Genomic DNA, 20,867 nt, shown 5'->3' on the forward strand with positions numbered 1-20,867 from the left:
TTGGTCCGAGCCAGGCAGAGGGAGATCAATTGAAAGCTTTGTGTTAAAGCAAGTTTGTGTTAAAATAGATAAATTGGTCAGGATACTTCTTCACCCCTGGGTCCCCCTCTTCTGGGCTCAGACCCCTCTCGAATGTTAGCCTCCCTCACTATGGCTTGTATTCTGAGATATTTGAAACAATCTTCTCTGTTACATTCATGATTCTTAATGTCTTATGTAGTAGGATAGGGAAGAGGGGTTATAAGAAGGAGGAATACATCATCTCACCTGTGGTTTTGCCGCTCCACTCCACAAGGACACCCCATCCAGGTGATCCTCCCAAACGCGATGGCCATGTCCTGGCCACCTGGATGACAGATCCTCAGGGACTAGTTGGGGAGACACCATCAGGTTTCTCACACCCCTTAGAGTTAGGGAGAGATAGGTTTGGTTTTCATTTAATAAGTCTATAGCAACCACTGTTGCTCCAATTCTCTTCATTCCTTCTCACGTCAGAGGGCAACCATTTTATTCAAAAAAGATAATACTACAACCATATTTTATTTCTCCAAAATGTATAGCTTGTGCTTTAAATTCATCATGGGCTACTCATACATACATTGAAGGAAACCACTAAAGTCTTTATTTTAGCTAGGATGAGAGAGAACTGCTCTCAGGTGCTTCCTTATTTTCTCTACTATTTTTGCAAATGTATTTACTTAAGACATTCTATTTACTGCCACACTTTTCACGTTACAGCTGCATCTGAACGCTGTCATAAGGCTGAGTAGAATCAATGAGGAACAGACACAGAACTTGGGTCTATCAAACTGATTTATTGGGGAGTAGTTTATAGGAAAAGTGGCCAAATCAAAAGAAAAAGGGTATGAAATATGATGGCTGCCTTGGTATTCCAGATGAAAGTCTCTGCTCCAAGTATGTCTCACCCCAGTGCCTTCCCAGAGATTGATCAGCCCCCACGCCGTTAGTCTTGGGGGCCTGAGCCAACCCCAGAGATGATTTCAAGTTCTAGATGTCAAGCAGCTTTTCTGTAGGCTAAACTGTGACTCTTTCTGCTCTCCATGTTCTGGTTCCCTAAAAATATTCCATATCTGCCTATTTGATAGCTATTTTATTGTGCCTAGGGGGACAATTAATTCTTCTTTCGCACACTCCTCCTTCTACTACCCCCTGGATGCTTCATCACATGCTAGTACCTCCACCCATCCAATCTCACCCTGTTGTTGTAGAGTGTGTCTCCTCGTCTACTTTTTTATTCCCTTTCTATCCTCCTTCCTATTTTATCTCCTCCACCTACTTTCCACCAATTTCCTTTCACGTTTCACCTTCCTCCTTTCAACTTCTGTATCCTCATTCCAACCTCTGTCCTTGTCATTATATTACACCTTCCTCCTTTCAACACCTGTATCACCTTGACTTCCTTCCCACAGAACTCCACCGCTTTCCTTGCTTCTTGATTCTACTGATAGTCTCTCCTTCCTTCACTTCCTGACTGTTTCCTTTCACCACTCTACCTCTTCGGCCAAACACCTCTTTCCTCCTCACTGACCACAGCCTTTCTCCAGGCTCCTAATCCTGCCGTTCTCTGGAAACCCCTTCCTAGTCGCTCCGGCTCCATTCCCAAGCACGCTCACTTCCGGTCTGTTCGCTTTGACTTATATACTGCATTGACCTCTCCCTCTGGGCCATAGCACCGGTCACTGTACACCTGCATATATCATATTTGTTCCCTGAATGTAATTGGTGGACTGATGGCCATGAATTTAAAAATAGCTGAAGTTAACTGTTCAATGTTTACCAGCATGATCATAGTGACCACACTAGAAATGTCTTAAAGAAACAGCGGGTTTACCAGTCCCTTTAGAACTAGTCTTCCCTGAGCCCATTATTAAACCCATTAAATGTATTTTAGTTCCTGATGGTCCCATGTGACAAGCCCCTGCATCCCAGAAGTGGCATGTTGTGGATAGTCAGAGGATCATCCCTGTGCCACCATCACATAGTGTGTGGCGGCACCTCGTAGGGTCAGGCAGGGAACTTCATCACAGCGTTTATGCACAGGACTGTGTAGGATCAACACGAACACTTGCCAGAGACAGAAGGGGGGACATTAAAAAAAAAAGTACAGGATCTTGTTTGAGTGTTTCAAGGCTCGACCATGCCATTTTTTTTTTAAATATCAAGCTTTGTTTTGTATGTATAACCAAGTACATGTACCCAGGAGTGGACTGGGAACCAAAAGAGGCCCTGGAAATAATGGTTAAAGTGGCCCCGGATTACACATCTTCAGCAAGCCCAAACCTAAGAAAATGTGGAAATAAAATAGGTTCCACACAAAAAAGGCCCAGGGTGCAGTGGCCCACCGGGAAACCTCCAGGGTTCCCTATAGGCCAGTCCACCCGTGCATCCACCATTTATACGACTGCTCTATAGACCCCTGTTTAATAAGGATTGCGCTGTACTATTCTGTTTTAACGCTCCCTGTTAACTTAATGCTGTACATTCCATTGTCAGCGCATTTCAATCAAGTCAATGCCTATTGAGGATATGCTCCATTTTTATTTTGACCGGCTTAGTAGTCTGCTCGGTGCACGTCTTGTGTTGTCATACAACATCTAAAGGCAAAGGAAAGAATAGATCTTAGAGGCATTTTTCTACAGAGGAAATTACACACCTAGAAAATATACAAGAGGTGTTCAACTTTAAACTGTGCAAAGCGTTCTCTTTCAATCCTAAAACACGAAGTCACGTGAGACTGTTTTTTTTTTCCTTTTTTGTTTCGGATTTCTAGATGTGGGCGAAGGAGTACGCACTGTCGGCCATGCTTCAGAATCACCTGGCGGAGAAACATGACAAGATCCTTCTGGACGCCATCAGCCGATTAAGTGGCCTCGGCGAGGAGTACGTATGTCGCTCTCTAGAAAGCAATGCATGCTATTAAGAGAAACCGCAGAGCACTGGCCCGACTTAAGCAAAACTGAAAAGGTCAAATGGAAAACAGAAGGGGCTAGGGGGATCGTAGCAGAGCTTGCCTGCTCCCACTAATACCTGCAGGACGCCTTAACGCCGTTCACGTAATTAGAATGGCACTCTTCATTCCAACACGAGAAGTCGGGCTGCCAAGATAACATGGAAGTAGAAACACAAGTCACCCCTGTCCAACAGCTTGTAGACAACAACACATTTTAGACCTGTGGCATGCTGCCTTAATTGTGAGGCGTTTTCCCTTCGAATACTGCACGTTCTAATCCACAATAGCATCAGTACTCAAAGCCCTTCTGTTTATTTAAAAAAAAGAAATGATGGGAATGTGGCCATCAAGGAAAACCATATGTTCCCCAGCTTTGGTGGGTCCCCCAGCACATGTGTTTCTTAAGTTGGAGGGATGTGCTGGTGTAGCCTGTCACGGCTACTGGAATAATGGACACCACGCAGGTAAGTGGATTCTCAATGTACTCTTTATTCTTAACCTCCCTCCTCTCCTTACTTCCAATTAACTCCTCCTCTTTGTTGTAACTTAAGCCCCTTAGCGAGGGCTTGTGCTGTGTTAAATGTATGTGTACCATGTGACCCAATAAAAGGGCCGAGTGGCTTCCTGCTCACCTGTAAATGCCACCAGACTCCTGCATGATGACTCTGCTTTGGCGCTTCGACAGGGGCCGCCTTCTAGGTAGAGTGCCTGCCCTGCAGAGCCCTTCATGAGAGTGGTCCGGCACCCCAGCCCACCCAACAGCTGGTGACGAGTGTTTTGTGCCCCGGCGGGGCCGGGGGATGCACTGGGCCGTTGGTGCTGCGCGCGGCCAATGATACACGGAGCCAGGTTGTTGAGGTCCAGAGCGGGAACTGCCTTTTTGGCAAGCTCCAGCTCCCTTTTATTCACTCGTCCACGTGACCCATGTCACGTGGACGTCACATCCCTCTTCAACTTTGGATAAACAAAACAAACATTTAAACATCAGAGAACTAACACACATCGCCCGTCGGGGCCGTGGAGACGAAGAAATGTCTGACTGTCCAGTGGATCTTGTTTAGTAGTTCAGCCTCCCTTGTGCATGTAGATGCTGTTCAGTACATAACCTTGCAGTCTGGTGGATGGCACTAGTCGCTTCCGGAGTGAGTAGTATTCTCCTCGCTCCCGGTGGGGAGTTGGGGGGTGTGGCTGTGTTCCTCTCTTCTTCTAGTTGGTTTGGGCTTCTCTGCATCGCGTCATCGTCTGGCCTTTCCCTTGTGATAGGGCTGTCTTCCCGTGAGGCTTCTGCTCCTGTGGGGCTGGCTTTCATGTTCACTTCCTCCCACAGAGTTATTGGGACCTTTTTGGAAGTGTGAAACATTTCTGTCCACTGTCTCTTCTCCTCAGGTTGCTGAGGTAAGGCCATGCTCTCATTGCAATATCGTCTACGGTGCTGACTCGTAGGGTAGGGACATCTTACCCTTTTGGGTCCTGTTTTTCACAAACATAGTGTCCCCTATCTGGAGCTCGCTGGAGGTGGCTCCCTTACTTCGTTTTCCTTGGCGTTATGTCTGTGTCTTCTGGTTTCTATCTCCTCCAGGTCTAACTGTGGAGGCTTCCAAGAGTGGTGTTGGGGCAGGCTTCCTTGGATGGGTACACCAAACATCATGGCTGCTGGGCTGGCACGGGTGGTTGAGTGGGGGGGGGTCAGCCAGTAGGCCCAAAGGAATCTGTAGCGCTCAGGGAGCCATGGCCGACCTTTGTCCTTTGCAATTCTTACAGTTTTGTTGATTGATTACATGAATCTTTCGGCGTCCCCGTTGGCCTGCGGCCAGTACGGGGTGATGTGATAATGGCGTATTCCTAGACTGTCTATGAAGGTTCTGAACCCTTTGCTCATGAAGGGGTTTCCATTATCACTTCGGATCGAGGATGGTATGCCATGTGTCGCAAACATTTTATCCAGCGCTGTAGTCACCGACAAGGCGTCTGTTGAGGCGATGGGTTCAATTTCGGGATATCTGGTGTGTTCATCGATCGTTATGAGTAGGTACATCTTGTTGGTAATCGTGCAGAAGTCAATGGGATCCCACCTGCGGGTGCTCCGGGGGGGGGGGGCTCTCCATGGGTTCTGGTGGCCCTGTCCGGCCAGTGGATTAATAAGCCGTACAGGCTTCCACAAGTGATATGCCTTTGCGTTGCATGTGGAGTAGCCATACGCGGGACTTGAGGAATGCTTGGGTTTTCACCACGCCCTGATGCCCTTCGTGTGCTAGTTTGAGGGCTCTCTCATGGAGGGAAGCGGGCAACACAATCCGGTGCCTTTTCAGGATTAGGCCGTCTAGCAAGATGGACAGTTCATGGCATATCCAAAAAGTGCTTTTAGCATCTCTTGAGCAGGGGCTGTTTTCCGTGCAACTGCTGTCAGAAACGTCTTCCATTCGCCTGACAGGATAGCTGTCTTCACAAGTTGTAGACACAGATCTGTGTCTGTTTCGACCTGGATTTCTTCAACTTTCATGGTTCTGGGCCTGGCGCATGCGACTATTTGGCATACGTGTTCTTCTGTCACTTTGGCAGCTTCATGTTCAGTGGAGGTGGCCGGGCGAGGGTGACGTGACAGGAAGTCCGCCGGATTGTCGGCGCCTGCTCGGTACTGGACGTCCAGCTCAAATTGTTGTATTTGCAGTAGCTAGCGCTCGATCCTGGCAGGGGGGTGCGGTGCCGACCCTCCCAAGATAGGGATGAGTGGCTGGTGGTTAGTCATTAAGTCATTACCCTCACCGGGTGCCCTAGGATGTACACGTGGAAGTGTTTGCACCCCCAGTTGATTTCAATGTGGGCATAGTTCCTTTCTGATGGTGTGAGCGCCTGCTCGTACATGCGATGGGGAAAACTGTTCCCTCTTTGTCCTTCTGCGTTAAAACACTCCTAACCCTACGGGCCGCCACAACAAGGATGGAATGCACCCCCCACCCAACCCCCCGGTCCCGACATCGAGGATCTAGCCTGCCCTCTCCGGCATGACGGCAAATCTCACTACCTGCGAAGCCAGAACTGAAGCATGGCATCAGGAGACACAGCCTTGCCCCCACCATGATGGGTAAGCTTGCTACCATCGTTGATGAAGCCGGAGCAAGAGCAGCACCGAGGGCCTTTGAACCGTACCGCACGTCGGCCTCCCCGATGCCCAACTGTGATCCGCTCCTGCAAGGGAGAGCCATAGGAGGACGAGATGGTGGCCAGAATGGTTTTGGCGGCCTTCTCGTAGCCCGGCTGTATCTTACTGGCAAAGTACACATGCCCGCGAGAGCACCTGCACAGCACGGCTCAGACAGGCTGCTGGCTGTGACTCCTGTCTGCGGGAGACCTCAGGGCAAGTAAGGACTACAGAGACCCTGACTATCCTCTCAACCACGAGCCAGGAGTAAGTTATGCCGCTGGGCCTTTCCCCATCACTTTTGACATCACAGGGCCCCACCACCCCGGAGCCCCCAACAATGACCCTGTCTATCCTCAGGGAGCCCGCTGCTGCAGTGCGCACCAGGAGCAGGAAATGCCGCTCGGACCTCCTAAGCACTCATCAGTGCAGCCCCATGTGACTCTGCTGCAACACAAACACAAAGGACCTACTTCCTGCTGCCTCTCTTGTACCCCCCACAGCCGATGTGGCCCCCGTTACTGTGGATGCAGCTTTGCCGGCTAGGGGAGCGCAATCCCCTTCTTGGACCAATAAAGACGATGGCCTACTGATTAACTGTTCCCTGCCGCGGTTGCAATGAACCAAGGTGCACTTGTGAAACTGTTGTCCTTCACGATTTCCGTTCTCAAAGTAGAGTCATCGAAAATGGGTGTCATCAGTGTCCGCACCCCCCTGTCACCGCGAGCAACAATGATCAGTGAAGTGATGGTGAAGCTGAGACCCTGCACCCCCAGTGTGCTCAAAATGGGCCCTGTAAATCTGCCTGTCACTGCCGATGCTTCCCCACCTTCCCCGAACTGTTGGAGCTGCAGCCAATGTGGGCACTCATGACCCCGAGGTGCATCTTGGCTGGCAGACATCGAGGTGTGCTTTCCAACTCCAGGACTAATAACGTTTTGTTCCCCGTGAGTCTGAAATGTATTGATGCTTTATGTATGTGATTTTGTTTGGCCTCAGTGCCCCGACTGTTGATGCAAGTTTTCATGGAGGTGCAATTATTCTTAACGTGTGCCGCTGTTTTTTGTTATACCCTTCGCATGTGATGGTGTAATTTGAGCCCCATGCGTAGGTCTCGTGCTGTGTCACATGTTTGTGCACCATGTGACTGACGCAATAAAAGGTCTGAACAGCTTCTGCTCGCCAGTCAATGCCACCATACTCCTGCCTGATGAGACTTCTTTGGTGCTGTGCCAGCGCCGCTGTAATGAAGTGCGAAGGTACACAAGAACAGGTCCAGCAGGTAAGTTATACGTGTTTGTCTCTCAGTGCCGCACTCATGTAAGAGCACTGGTAGGGAACCGGCCATCCATCACTTCAACCAGCAACAATAACTGCCACTCCTCGGAACACCTGCATGTCATCCTCCACGCACACAGGCCCGAACACTCTCTCTCACTCTGACCTCACCACCAGAGACAAGCTTACAACACATCTCCCTCCTTTCATTGCTGAAAAACAGGAAAGAACTTCTTTACAGTCGAACTAAAGCCCCACAAGAACGTGTGGCCAGCACGTAATTGCACAATCTTACCAAAACTCTAGATGGATCTTTAAACCTAGAGCTAACACACCACCCTAAACCTTCAAGGCAACATACAGATAAATATGAAGACCGCAACCTAGACAATATTAAAGGCACCCCAAGAATGTGCACCATGCCTGTGCCTACCAACCAATAGAACAAACAAAGCCAAAGCATGAAGAAAAGCATACACAACTCAACTTACAACAACCCCATAAACACACTCCTACCCCCAAAACACCAGTTGTGAGGAACCCATCGAAATGGAATAAGGGCTAACTCCTCCCCTAAAACCAGAACTGGGATACACCCGAGAAACAAAAATAAGAAACAAAGCACTACCATCCGTTTCAAGCTGCCCCTTGAAACCTGGGACCTGCCACGCCCCAGCGTTCCCATAAGTACACTACCTAACATACCAAACCATCCATGCACAAACTACCTTCCACCCTAGTCTGCACCATAGGGCACCAGGGCTGCCACCCCCGGGCACAATACCAGCTCAACGAGCAACAACAAGCACATCAACACCACATCAGTCCTCGCAACTCTCTTCAGAGCCTACACACCCTAACCCAAGACTACTGCTACCGAAGAACACCATCTCACCAAAACCACATGTCACAAGTCGGGACCCCAGGTCCCTGCCATCTGCATGACAGCAGTGCACCTCATCACAAACTCAGGGCCCCTAGTCCCAGCCAACTGCATCAAAACAGCACAACATACCACCACAACTCAGGACCCCAAGTCCCAGCCGACTGCATCACAGCAGTGCACCTCATCACAAACTCAGGACCCCAAGTACCGGCCAACTGCATCAAAACAGCACAACATACCACCACAACTCAGGACGCCAAGTCCCAGTCGACTGCATCACAGCAGTGCACCTCATCACAAACTCAGGACCCCAAGTCCCGGCCAACTGCATCAAAACAGCACAACATACCACCACAATTCAGGACCCCAAGTCCCTGCCAACTGCATGACAGCAGTGCACCTCATCACAAACTAAGGACCCCAAGTCCCAGCCAACTGCATCAAAACAGCACAACATACCACCACAACTCAGGACGCCAAGTCCCAGCCGACTGCATCACAGCAGTGCACCTCATCACAAACTCAGGACCCCAAGTCCCGGCCAACTGCATCAAAACAGCACAACATACCACCACAACTCAGGACCCCAAGTCCCTGTCAACTGCATGACAGCAGTGCACCTCATCACAAACTCAGGACCCCAAGTCCCAGCCAACTGCATCAAAGCAACATAAACATATCGCCACAACTACTCATCAGACCACCCAGCACACCACACTAAACAACAAATGTGGGCCTATGTATTACACTACAAAACAGAAACCTAACAAACACATAAACCTCCAAAAACGGTTGCAACCGACACACACACACACACACGCCCAATAAACATCACGTCCATGCAGTATAGCATGAATTTAACTCATGTCTGGTATGCACCACTAAACACTAACTCCTGAGTGTTTCACATTAAGGTGATCAACACAACTCTGCACCCAGATGCGTCCCTCAACACTCACACCATATATGCCCCACACAAAAATTCCAGTGAGGGCACAAAACGTATTTTCACGAGGAAACCCCCCTCCCTCATGTCCGCCCACACCAGGCAACTTTAATACACACATCCAAGGAGCGAAAAACGAGGGTACTACCCACCCTCTAATCCGTCCACGCAGGGCAATGACCCAACCTTCTTGTACAACGCAGAAGGATAGTGAGAGTCTACCACCCTCAAGTCCGTCCCGAAAATGGGCACTAAGAAAAGTCCGTCCCAAAAATGGGCGCTCAAGACATTAAACAGCCTTGTAGTTTCCCAATAACCTGCAAGGAAAAACAGTTACAAAAATAATTTCACTTTACACATCACCTGCAAAGGAAATACATTTTCAATTAACAGCATGCCATTACAGTACAACGTTGCAAAAACATCAATTTACTCCAACCATCCTCACACAGGCCACAACATAAACAATCACACACACGCATCCCAAAAGGCCCGACGCCACACATATGAAAAGAGGCCACAACAACATAAACACCGCAAACATACTGACCTCACCCGACTCTACAAAGGTCAGTCCTCCGACAGGATGAGATCGTCCATTCTGACGTAAAAATCCCAAAGTTCAGGACACCCAATAGACATCCACAACGCTGGCAGAATGTCCTGTCCCAAAGGATTTCTTCCCCGCAGCCTGCACACGAACACAGACACCGCTTCTCACCATAGTTCTGCGAGATCTGCAAGGGGCAAACCAGCAACTTTACCTTTAATGAGCACTCCGGCATTCTCCTTTCCAAAACGTGCTCCGGCATCTTTATGTTTAGTTTTTTCCGATCCACATAAACAGTACCCAGTCTGACTCTTCGATGCGTGAGTATTACCCATAGGCGCATCCATATTGCAATGCGAAATAAATGCCCCAGGCCCCGTACCGTACTACAAAGTACGGCACGATGGAGGGCCTGGGGGGTTAGGCGCAGGGTGGGGGACGAAACGGCGCGAAAAGCAAGGGGAGGGGCAGCCAGGCGGCGCCCCCACCCATGGTGCTGCCAGGAAACAAGAAACACAACAGGGAAAGGTGCGAAAGAAAAGCAAAGGGGGGCCAGGGGAAGCCCGGCCCCCAAAGGGACAACAAAGGAGCAGGGGAGTATAAGTAACCCCACAGAAACCAAGAGAAGGACAAACCAGGAAGGAGCTCACCTCATTCGGGTAAGCTCCTAGGGCCTGGAAAAGGGGGAGAAGGAAACATTTTGCCACCCAACCCACCCTGCAAAAAGGAAGGAAAGGAGGAAGGAGGAGGAACCGGAACGGCGAGTACTTTCTTCGGTACACGGTAGAAGATAGTCGTAGGCAGCGGCACGTGTCCGGGGTCGGATGCCCAAGGGTAACAAAGACTTGCTGAGAAGAAGGCTGGGCATTTCCTCCAACCCTGGACACGATGTGCCCAAAAGCATCTGGTGTGATGTATTCTGTTGTGTTATGTTTTGGTGTTATTTTCAGTAGAAAATAAATAAGCCTACGGCCTATACGTTTTCCACACCCAAGTCTGCTTGTCATATTATTCCAGAGTCGGGGTACAAGGAACAAGAGCGAAGGGGGGGCCCACACTACTCAGCCTAACTAACTGCCAAGTGTTCTCTCTCGCCCTTCCACGTAGTCGTCGGTGCGTTCCAACATGGAGTCCTGCAACTCGCTTCCCATGGCAGCCGACGTCATTATTGTGTTGGTCGGCTCCGAGGGAGCAACAGGCTGATCATTGAGCTGCCTGTTGGACAGTTTTCCCTGCAGATGCCGTCGCTCCATAACGTACCGTCCTCAACACAATATGTGCACGAACCTGCTTCGAAGCTTCCACTTAACAGCTGCACTATTCCTTACCCGGTGCCTCTCCTATCAGGTCCGCTCCTACGCCTGACGCCGGCACCAGGCTAGGTAAAGGCCGCTACGGCGCCCCTCAGCTCGCCCAGGAGACACGGCCCCTCAGTCCACTGCTCACCACTCCTGCTCCTGATGCCATCACAGCACTGGACCCCAGGCGCGATGGTCTCGGCACCCGGCTTCAATGCAACGCCAGACTTCCATGTTAGCAGAAGATACATGGGGTGCTTTCAGCACTGGACCCCAGGAGCAGCGTTAAGGCTCCCGGCTACAGCTTGCTGTTGACCACAGCACCGCCCGGCATGCCGTGATCACCTAGACCGAAACAGCTACCTGGTCTAGAGTGCTGGTTCTGGCATTGGATGGATGGATTTTCAGGAGGGCGGTATCCCCACTCGCCACTGCCCCTCGGCAGCAGTACCAAATATCCTCGTCGCCAGTGTAACGAAGTGCGAAGGTACACGAGAACAGGTCCAGCAGGTAAGTTATACGTTTTTATTGTCTCTCAGTGCCGCACTGATCATGTAAGAGCATTGGTAGGGAACCAGCCATCCATCACTTCAACAGCAACAAATAACTGCCACTCCTCGGAACACCTGCACGTCATCCTCCACGCACACAGGCCCGAACACTCTCTCTCACTCTGACCTCATCACCAGAGACAAGCTTACAACAGCCGCCATCCAGGGAGATGGCCTGCCCTGCAGAACTCTTCATGAGAGTGGGCCGACAACCCAGGCCCACCCAACACTCTTCTTCTTGTTGGGATGGCACCTCAAGGACCAGAGTCTGCAATTTCCATCTGGAGAGATGATGTTAACTGTTACTCCTCCTCTTCCTTCTCTCGCATGATCCTCTCCTTGAAACACTGGTCACATCCTAAAAGGGATAGTGTACCAGATACAACGTCGCCCCTCCCTTAAAGGGCAAAAGATTCTTCTCTGCAGGGTTTTTTGGGCAGAGAGGGGCGGTTTAACATTTCTACCTCTGCCATTTTTGTGTCTGGAACAATTGGAAGATAGTCCTATGCAGAACTTATTTGCCGAATCATGCAGTATTCTTCAGCCAGTTTTTACTTTTACTGCTTGACTCATAATGAGGGATTTTGTGAAATAAGCAATATTTCCCGGAACTGCAGGCATTAAAGAATCTTATGTGCCCACAAGCTTGATTATGGGCCTGAGCGAATTGAGGGTTCATAATGAGGGTAACAGTATCAACAGATCCCGTATTGACCTGCAGTTTTGGTTAACATTGCTATTGGCACCAAGACGCAGGGGCTGATTCTTGTTGCAGGTGTTTAATGGTGGGGGACAAGAAAAAAAAGAAACAAAAACAATTTTTCTATGGTTGCCGAGCAACACTCCTCAGCAGTCTGAGGATGAGTTTTGTGCCTTGGGTTGATTTATTTTGTGGAGCAGGAGGGAAGCCCCAGATGTGGCGATGACGTGGGAGAAGGGCACCAACCAGGCCGGAAATGGCAGGAAGGGGAAGGGAGAGGAGATGATGAGGTATGGCCAGAGGTAAAAGTGTGGAAGGAGTGGGCAGAGCGGCACCAGAATAGAAATGGATTCCTATTGGTCAAAAAGAATGATAGCATACTGGTGATAATTGGCCAGAAGCTGACGATCCTGATTGGCCCCCAGTAATTCCATAGTTCACTCAGGTGCTAATACTACATACTGATCAGGCACACCTACTTTTTTTTTTTTTATCAAAGATTTTATTTTCAAGGTTAAAACAACATTACATTCAACTCTCTACGTTCCAGGGAGGGGACATGGGAGGAGGAGTGGGGAGGGGAGAGGGAGAGAAAGGGGGAGACGGGGGGGTGAAACAGGGCAGGCAGAATTCCGGGGGAAGGTAATGGTGGGGAGAGAGCGAAACAGGCAAGAAACAATAACATTAACAAACTCAGCTTCAGGGACCATGATCCGACAAACCGTCAGATTTTACATAGGATGAGCTTGTGGCACAGGGTGTTCTTAACAGAGTCAATATTCCCCCTTCGGTGGGCCTCTCACAGTCTCAGCGGCTACAGGGTCACCCTTGGCCCTCAGCCATCCTCCTCCCACCTTCTCCATATTTTCCCGGCTTTCTGCGGGCAACCTCTTGCTTTGTACACCCGGTGCTCCATTACAGCACATATGTCCACATCTGTGACCCACTAGTCTAACTGGGTGTATGCTCCGAGCCCCATAGTTGTGCAATGTTCCGCCTGAGAACCGCCAGCGCAGTTGACCACAGCAGTTTCTCATAGCGGTGTTAGGCGGAAACCTGTGCAGTTCCCTCTGGGACCACTGCAAAAGATTTAGGACTACAGGTGTTTCGCAGTAAACCCACTTGGTAGCAGTCTGTACCACACAGATTCACTTGGTAGCTGTGGCTGAGCAGTCAGACCTCTCTCAAGAAGAGTTAAGCAGTATGTGGAGTATACAATATAGGGCAATTCTTCACAGTAAGACAAGCAAACAGGCAACAAGGCTTCAGTGTAAAGATATACAGGTATTTATTTATAACGGAACATCTATAGAAAACACTCTGGCACTATTGCGGCAAACAATTCAATTACAATTACTCTACGAAGCAAAAGATCAATCCCCCTAACAATAGTTCGACAAGCCTAGGTTTTACCAGCATCACTTATTTGCAGACAGAGGTGTATGCTGCCACCTAGATAGCACTCTAATATCAGTTAGGACGGGAGAGAAAGATAAGCAGGTTACGAAATCAGCACAGATCAATACTTCACAGGAAAAATGCAAGGCAAGAAGACAAGAACCACAATAGATCATAAAGTTCAGAGGCCAGGCCCACTCGGAGAGAGGCAAGGCAATATGTCCCAAAAAGTCTCTTTGTGGAGATGCGTTCAAGTCTGTGTAGCAAATTGTTATTGGAAGATTGAACCAGTTCAGAACAACACGCTAGAGAAAGCTTGGAGGCGACCCTATGGAGAGGCGAGGATTAAGACACCTCACTCTATCCGGCAACAAGGGAAGCCAGGCGGACACAGTACCTTGATTGTGGAGGGCAGCTCCGGCGGGGGCAGTTGTTCCTGGTGGTAGATGCACGTCGGGTCTTTGCCAAGAGTAGAGATGATATCGTTGTCGAAGAAAAGTGAAGTCCGGTGCACCACCAGGGAAGAGACCAGCCGCGGAGTGCTCCGTCACAAGGCACCAGCTTTTGGTCGCGGTACAGGGGTAGTGGCTATCCGGTTGCCGAGGTGCTCTGCACGGGCAATTCGACCACTGCGTCCTGAGGTGAAGAAAAAGCAAAGGGGACTGGTTGTTCCCACCAGTCAGGGGAAGAGACTCTCCGGCAGGGAGATCTCCTCTGTCGTTGGGAAGTGGTGAGTCGGTTCAGCAGGGCTCCACCGGAGGTGTCGTCGTTGCAGGTCGGCTCAGCTTTACCCTCGTCGGATTCTTAGGTCCTGTGGCGACTTCTGAAGATCCAGTCCCAAAAGCCCTGCTTTTATGCAGAAAACCCCCATTCATCCAGCCTAGCTGTCAATCAACACACGCTAAGTGGTGAGCGGGGAGGCTCACCACTTGGGCCAATCACACCAGAGTGCGACCGGAGCTGGCAAGGCAACTCGGTCCAGCGTGCCTAAACCCCCTCCCACACCCCTGTGGTAACCCAGACAGAATGGCACCACTTTGGAGGGTCTCTGTACAGAGGCCCACCAAAAGTGGAACAAAGGGCTCAACCTTTGGTTTAGGAGTCACAGAGACGAACACAGATGCCATTTTAAAAAGCGAGTTCTGGCAGAAAATACCATCCGATAGACTTATTTAAGATAAGTAAACCGGTGGTACGTTAGAGATTAACGAGAAAAAGTATCAATCTCCAACAATGGGAAGAATCCCATAGAGTTATACTCGGGGTCGAATATAACAAGTAGTTTCCACTGCCACCAGCCAAAACTCGACGAGGGGGGACGGGACAGTGCCCCCTCGAATAACAGATCCAGGAGTAATCGAATTACCCCTACTAGTACGTCCACAATAGGATGCTTTGTACTAGTTCTGTTAGTAAATTTAGGTCTAGTAAAGCCAATGGTGACTTTACATGCCCGGGGAGACAGTAGTCAGTCCCCGGGTATGGAGTCTATGACGGGGGTCCGCTAGGACGCCCCAGTGGTACAGCACGTAGGGTGCGGTGTAACACGCATAGAAAAACATGAGACCCTATGGAGTAAAAGACCCCATAGCCCATAGAACACATTGACAGTCAAAGGAATTACACACATACATGTCCAAGAGTGGGAGAAAGAGTCTCACTCTTGGCAGGATGGAAAAAACAAGCTCCAGAAATCCAGCAAAGCTGCTAGGGGACTCACTAGGTTAGGAAATTCAGCCTAAACAGAGAATTCTCCCTAACAAGCGGGATAAGTCACCTACTTTGATGTAACATTTCAGAAATTCTGCTAAAAGTGGACATTTGTCCCACTTGAGTATCTGGTTATCACTTAATCTGATCATCACAGCGGAGCCACATATGCTGGGATTGTTTTAGCTTGAAATCCATGTACACGTATATTGTTGCAATCATTTCTGTGTTTACCATGTTCAGATTCATTAATTTCCTGGTGGTATGGCTGTTGAAATAATCATGCTTGAGCATTTTGAACATTCTCTGCACACAGCAGAGACGGGACAGTATTTTTACTCGAAGTGTGCCTTCAATCCTGGCTTTTTAGGCACTTCTGATAAGCTTTCAGTGACTTCAAAGTGTGTGTATAATGAACCTGTGCAACTTCTCATATCATCACATCTGCAATGTAGTTGCATGGATTGCCCCTAGTCTTTTGCTTGTTCTGAAATAAAACCTGGCACAGGTCATCCAATTGCAGAGATGTGGCATGTATCAGAATATGGAGACCTCTCAGTTTACTCTCGTAGCACACATTCATGGTATGTTTGCATGCATACCACATTTTGCAAAACAAGCACATGTAGATAAAAGAGCCAAAAATGTTTTTGCCATTTCCTTCCACATCTGCCTGTTGTAGTCAGGCAATTAAGTGTAATAACTCACACTTGAAGCAACCTGAGAGGCTTAAAAAGCCTGCTCAGGTTCAGGCAATTAGAAGAAGATGGAACTGTGGCTGGTGTGTATGCCACAGAAGGAAGAAGGCAAAATGTTGGCAATCCTGGCAGATGTATCAGAATCGAAGGGTCAATGAAACATTGATGCAGCAGTTTGCACCTGCTTGTTCTGTTAGGGTCCTCTTTGCACAAACTCTGAGGTGCAGAGGCTGCGCAGCGGAGTTCGTGCAGGAAAGCTGCCTTTTCCCATGTGAGCCTAATTGCAGAGATTGCACAGCAAGAAGCGTGTCGGAGACCGTGGCGACGAGCTGTTGTAAAGCTGTGGGTCTAAGGAGTGAGAGGGGCTACTTAATTGAGTGGTCGGACTGGAGACACCTTCAACAAGGAAGGGTGTGGTTCCCAAGTGAAGCCAGAAGCAGTAGATGTTGTGTAACTTGTGGAGAAAGGAACACAGAAGCAGGCGAGTCAAACATGGCGTTCTGATCCCTTGCGTGAGCACTGCCGGCAACAGTATCCAGCGTAATATTCACTCGCGTAAGAGCAGTAGCGTGGTGAAATTGCTAATTGAGTTTTTAACAATGGGACATTTGAAATGAAGCATTCGCGTGGGCTCGGGTATTCTCTCTTTCACTTGCATTAGGAACAAACGCTACGAAAAGCAATTGTTAAACCTTTAAAAATTGTAAAACCTATGAAGAAGTGGTCACGTGTGCCTTATTTTGCTTTTCAAAGGAAGAGTGAACTAGGAATCCTTATTCACACAAACAATAATTGGTCATAAAAATAAGTCAATTGTTTAAACTTTATATTTGAAAATGGAGAAAGCAAGCATTGCCGAAGGCAAGAGTGGTTCCCAATTGAGACTGAAACCAGCCGTTCCCAAAGCCAAACAAGTGTTTAAACAACACAGTGAGCCAAATATAATTTCCTCATGACGTAAAATACCAGTGTGCAAGCATTACCTGAAACCAAGAGAGTGGCACCAAAGCTTCTGGGTAATTATTTTGGCTAACAGTTGGCAGAGGGATAAAAGACAAGGATGGGGGAGCGAAAGTTGCTAATTAGAAATATCCTTTGGAATTGTTACAACCTGCACTGCCAAAGACTGTAGAAGGAAGAGGGAAGTGTGTCTTAAAGGCAATTATAGGTTGTTGTTGGTTGCAGTCAGACAAGAGAGGCAAAGAGGCTGCCCCTTTGAAAAGGTGTATTCAAAGGAATAGTGCCTTGCCTATTTGAAGGTGTTAAACTACCTGAAAGTGAATCTTGTCATAACCTAGTTGAAGTCACAAAGTACTGAAGCTGAGGTGGTATATCTGGTTGTCAGATGTGAGATTTCAGTAGCACAACTAAAGTGGAATACTATGAGTCAAAGGAGTATGCCCTCATGGTAAACCTATGTAGAAGTTGAAGTTATTGAAGTGGAAGTGCTGTGAAGTCATCCTGACAAAGATACCTACTGTGAATCCTAATCTGCTGTGACTACTAATCTTGTAAAGAGAGACATTTTTATTTATTATATGTATTTATTGAACATATGTATGGCACCTATACAGCATAAAGTGTTTCCAGGCTCCACAAGACAAGAGTGGGTTGAGGGTACATAGGAGAACAGGAGTAGTAATGGTCCTACTAGGCCTTGTAACATTTGGATCGTGCAAGTGCGTTATCGAGAACGGGAAGGAGGCAGGTAGGGGAAAATAAGGGAAGGGGAGGTGGAAGAGGGAGAAGTGCTGGGAGAGGGGGGCAAGTGGCTGGGCAAGTGCAAGGGGGGTATCCAGGAGGGCAAGTGCGAGGGAAAGCTAGGGTAAGGGAATAGTGCAAGGGGATGCAGGGGTCAGCCTCAGAAGGCTAATCAGGGAAGGGTGCCAGAGGCAAGTGCTGGTAGAGGACCGGATAAAGGAGGGCCTGAATCCAGGGACTCCTAAGGGACACAGGCATCTAGTCCTAGCTGAGGAAGAGACAAACAAGGGGGTGGGGGGAGAGGGAAGGAGGGGGAGAAAAAGGAGGTCTTGAGGAGCTTAAGGAACTTAAGGAGATCCGGCTCAAGATGAAGAGTGGCAGGGAGGCCGTTTCAGAGGGAAGCTCCTGCCGAAGAGCGAGATCTACCCCTCACTTTCTGCTTGGAGAAACGCCTGACCTGCAGAGAGTTGGAGCTAGAGCACAGAAGGGCTCTAGAAGGAAGGTATTTAGGCAGAAAGGCCCCAGAAAGCCTTTTGGATGATACAGATGGTCGTGAATTTGATATTTGCAACCACCAGGAGCCAGTTGAGCAATTTTTAGGGCTGGAGAGATGCAAGGATAAGTCTTGCGGTTCTATTCTGGATTAGTTGAAGAGGGCGTAGTGAAGAGAGAGGTAGATTAAGGAAGAGGCTGTTACAATAGCCAAGCCTTGAGAGAACCAGAGCTCTAGAGACATTGAGTTTCTGGGGCAAGGGGAGGAAAGGGAGAATACCTCTGAGGTGGTGCAGCTGATAGTGGGCCTTCTTGGCAAGGTCAACAATGTGGGGTGAAAAGGAGAGAGAGGGGTTAAAGACGACACCCACGTTCTTGGCCTCACAAGTGGGTGAGGGGAGTGGGCCCAAGGAAGATCAGCAGAGTGTAGGAAGGAAGGAGGGAGTAGGGGTCCCAATGAGAAGGATCTCAGTCTTATTGGCATCAAGGCAGAGATTGACTTAGCAGCATACCATGCCTGAATAGCAGTCAGACAGTCAGGAATGAGAGAGGAAGGAGAGGTGGAGAAGGAGGAAAGGAAGCTTAGCAGTGGAAATGAGGAGAGAAGGTTGAGATCAGGTGGGCAAGGTGGGGTAATGTATATATTGAAGAGCCATGGCAAGAGGATAGAACCCTGAGAATGAGATAGAGGAGAGAATGGGACCCAGTTGCACTTGTGAGAACCGATTCGAGAGGAAAGTGGTTAATCCGTCCAGTGCCCTGTCCCTGATGCCAAGGGTATCGTGGAGATGATTTATAAGGGTGGCATGATTGACCGTATCAAAGGCAGAGGAAGGGTCAAGAACGATCTGAACGGAAGGAAAGTTGGAATCAAGATTGGCTTCACTGGAGTTCAGGAGAGCAGTTTTCATGCATCTGGCTGCTCTCTAACCGTGGTCGTGAAGACAACCAACAGATTCAGTGTGGTGGATAAGCTGGGAGATGGCCAGCTTCTCCAAGAGTTTGCCTAGAAAGAGGGTAATGGAGATAGGGTGGTAGTTAGCCAGACAGGAGGGTGGCAGAAGATCTTCTACGGAGAGGTTGCACAAGGGTGTGCTTGGTGAGTAACGGAAAGGATCCAGTGGCAAAGGAGTGATTGCAGAAATAAGCCAAGGCTAGAGCAAGGAAGATAATGTTGTCCTCGATAGTTCTGGAGGAGCAGGGAAGCACCTATTTAGATGAAACTTAATATAGTGGACTTTTCTAGCGACCTCATAATGTGATATATGGGAGAGAAAGAGAAGAGTAGAAGGGTAGTGGAGGGGAGAGGTCGCCGAGGGAGGCCTGAGAGCAGGTGAGGGAGAAGGGATTAATGTAGAGGAGAGTGAAGACATGATGTCCTGGGTTTTAGTGATGAAGTGAGTGGCCAGTGCAGTGCAGAGGGCCAGGAAAGGCATATGAGAAATGGAAACTGCAGTAGGATTCCTGAGTTCTTTGCAGTTCAGCCGTGTTTTGGTGGCCTCAGAGATGCAGGCTTGGATATATGGTGGGGTAGCAGGTGGGGCTACTGGCAATGGTGCACCATATGTAACTGTCGGGGTACTTTCACATGGGGCTGGGGGTAAGGGGCTGGGTCTCCCTGGGGGTATGGGTATGGCTGCTGTTGTAGGTACACAGCTACTTATGATATGATATGGCATTTATAACGTGCCTGTACACAAGTGTTTCTAGGTGCCACAAGAGAAGGGCGGGAAGACATAGGGAGGACAAGAAAATCTATCCTACTAGGCTTTGTGTCATTCGGATCATGCAAGTGTAGACATATTTCCGCCCAGCCTTTAGCATCAATCTTCTTTTTACTACAAAATAAAAGAATGGAATTGCCCGATCCCAAGAATCTACCATTTCTGCCCTCCACATTTCCTGTATTTGTAAAATATACTGAGCAGGACCTTCATCATCCCACATTGCCGCTGCATTATTGATTGAAGATCAGGTATGTCCGGATAGGTACACTGCAGCGCTGCCCATACTTGGGGCCTAATGTCATTGAAATGTGCTCTATCATGGCTATCATCCCCTAAATTCACTCCCGGATACCCAGCCTTAACCCAAATATCGTCTGCCTGGTCCCCCAGTATTGAGACAAATCAACTTTTCAAATCCCCTATAGCCAGAGATGTGCCAGCCACCTGCTTCTCAAAGGCATATATCCACTAACCCGCATTAGTGGGGAGCAACGGGAGTGCCTTTATGAGATTAATTTTGTCCATGTGGGCCCATGGTATAGCATGGTATATACCGGCCCTTCCTGGTCCCTTGTGCAATAATGGAAACTTGCCCCCCCCCCTTTCTTAGCCACTTTCTTCTTCCCTGTCAATGATCTTTTTGCCACTGCCATGCGCCCACTCCTATTTTATATCCAAGGTCTTCACCAACTCTCCACTCGTGGGGAGAATTGCATGCGGCTGTTCCTCTTCCTCCAACTCATCCACGGTATCCCACCCCTCATCCCCTGCTTGCGTACAGTCATTCTCATCTGATCGTACCATCCCATAGCCCAAACTGTC

At 48.9% G+C, this 20,867-nt stretch overlaps 1 protein-coding gene across 3 annotated transcripts in view; it reads left to right on the plus strand.

Annotated features, from left to right (window-relative positions):
• Positions 1 to 20,867, plus strand: part of EVC (EvC ciliary complex subunit 1) — a 946,714-nt gene that overhangs the window by 483,113 nt on the left and 442,734 nt on the right. For all 3 annotated transcript variants that reach the window (XM_069631973.1, XM_069631974.1, XM_069631975.1), the window contains one exon: positions 2,792 to 2,901. In XM_069631973.1, coding sequence (XP_069488074.1) covers positions 2,792 to 2,901 — 110 coding nt within the window. The remainder of the gene's footprint in view (positions 1 to 2,791; positions 2,902 to 20,867) is intronic.

The sequence above is a fragment of the Ambystoma mexicanum genome, chromosome 6q, assembly GCF_040938575.1.
Source record: "Ambystoma mexicanum isolate Mex_15411 chromosome 6q, UKY_AmexF1_1, whole genome shotgun sequence".
NCBI lineage: Eukaryota > Metazoa > Chordata > Amphibia > Caudata > Ambystomatidae > Ambystoma > Ambystoma mexicanum.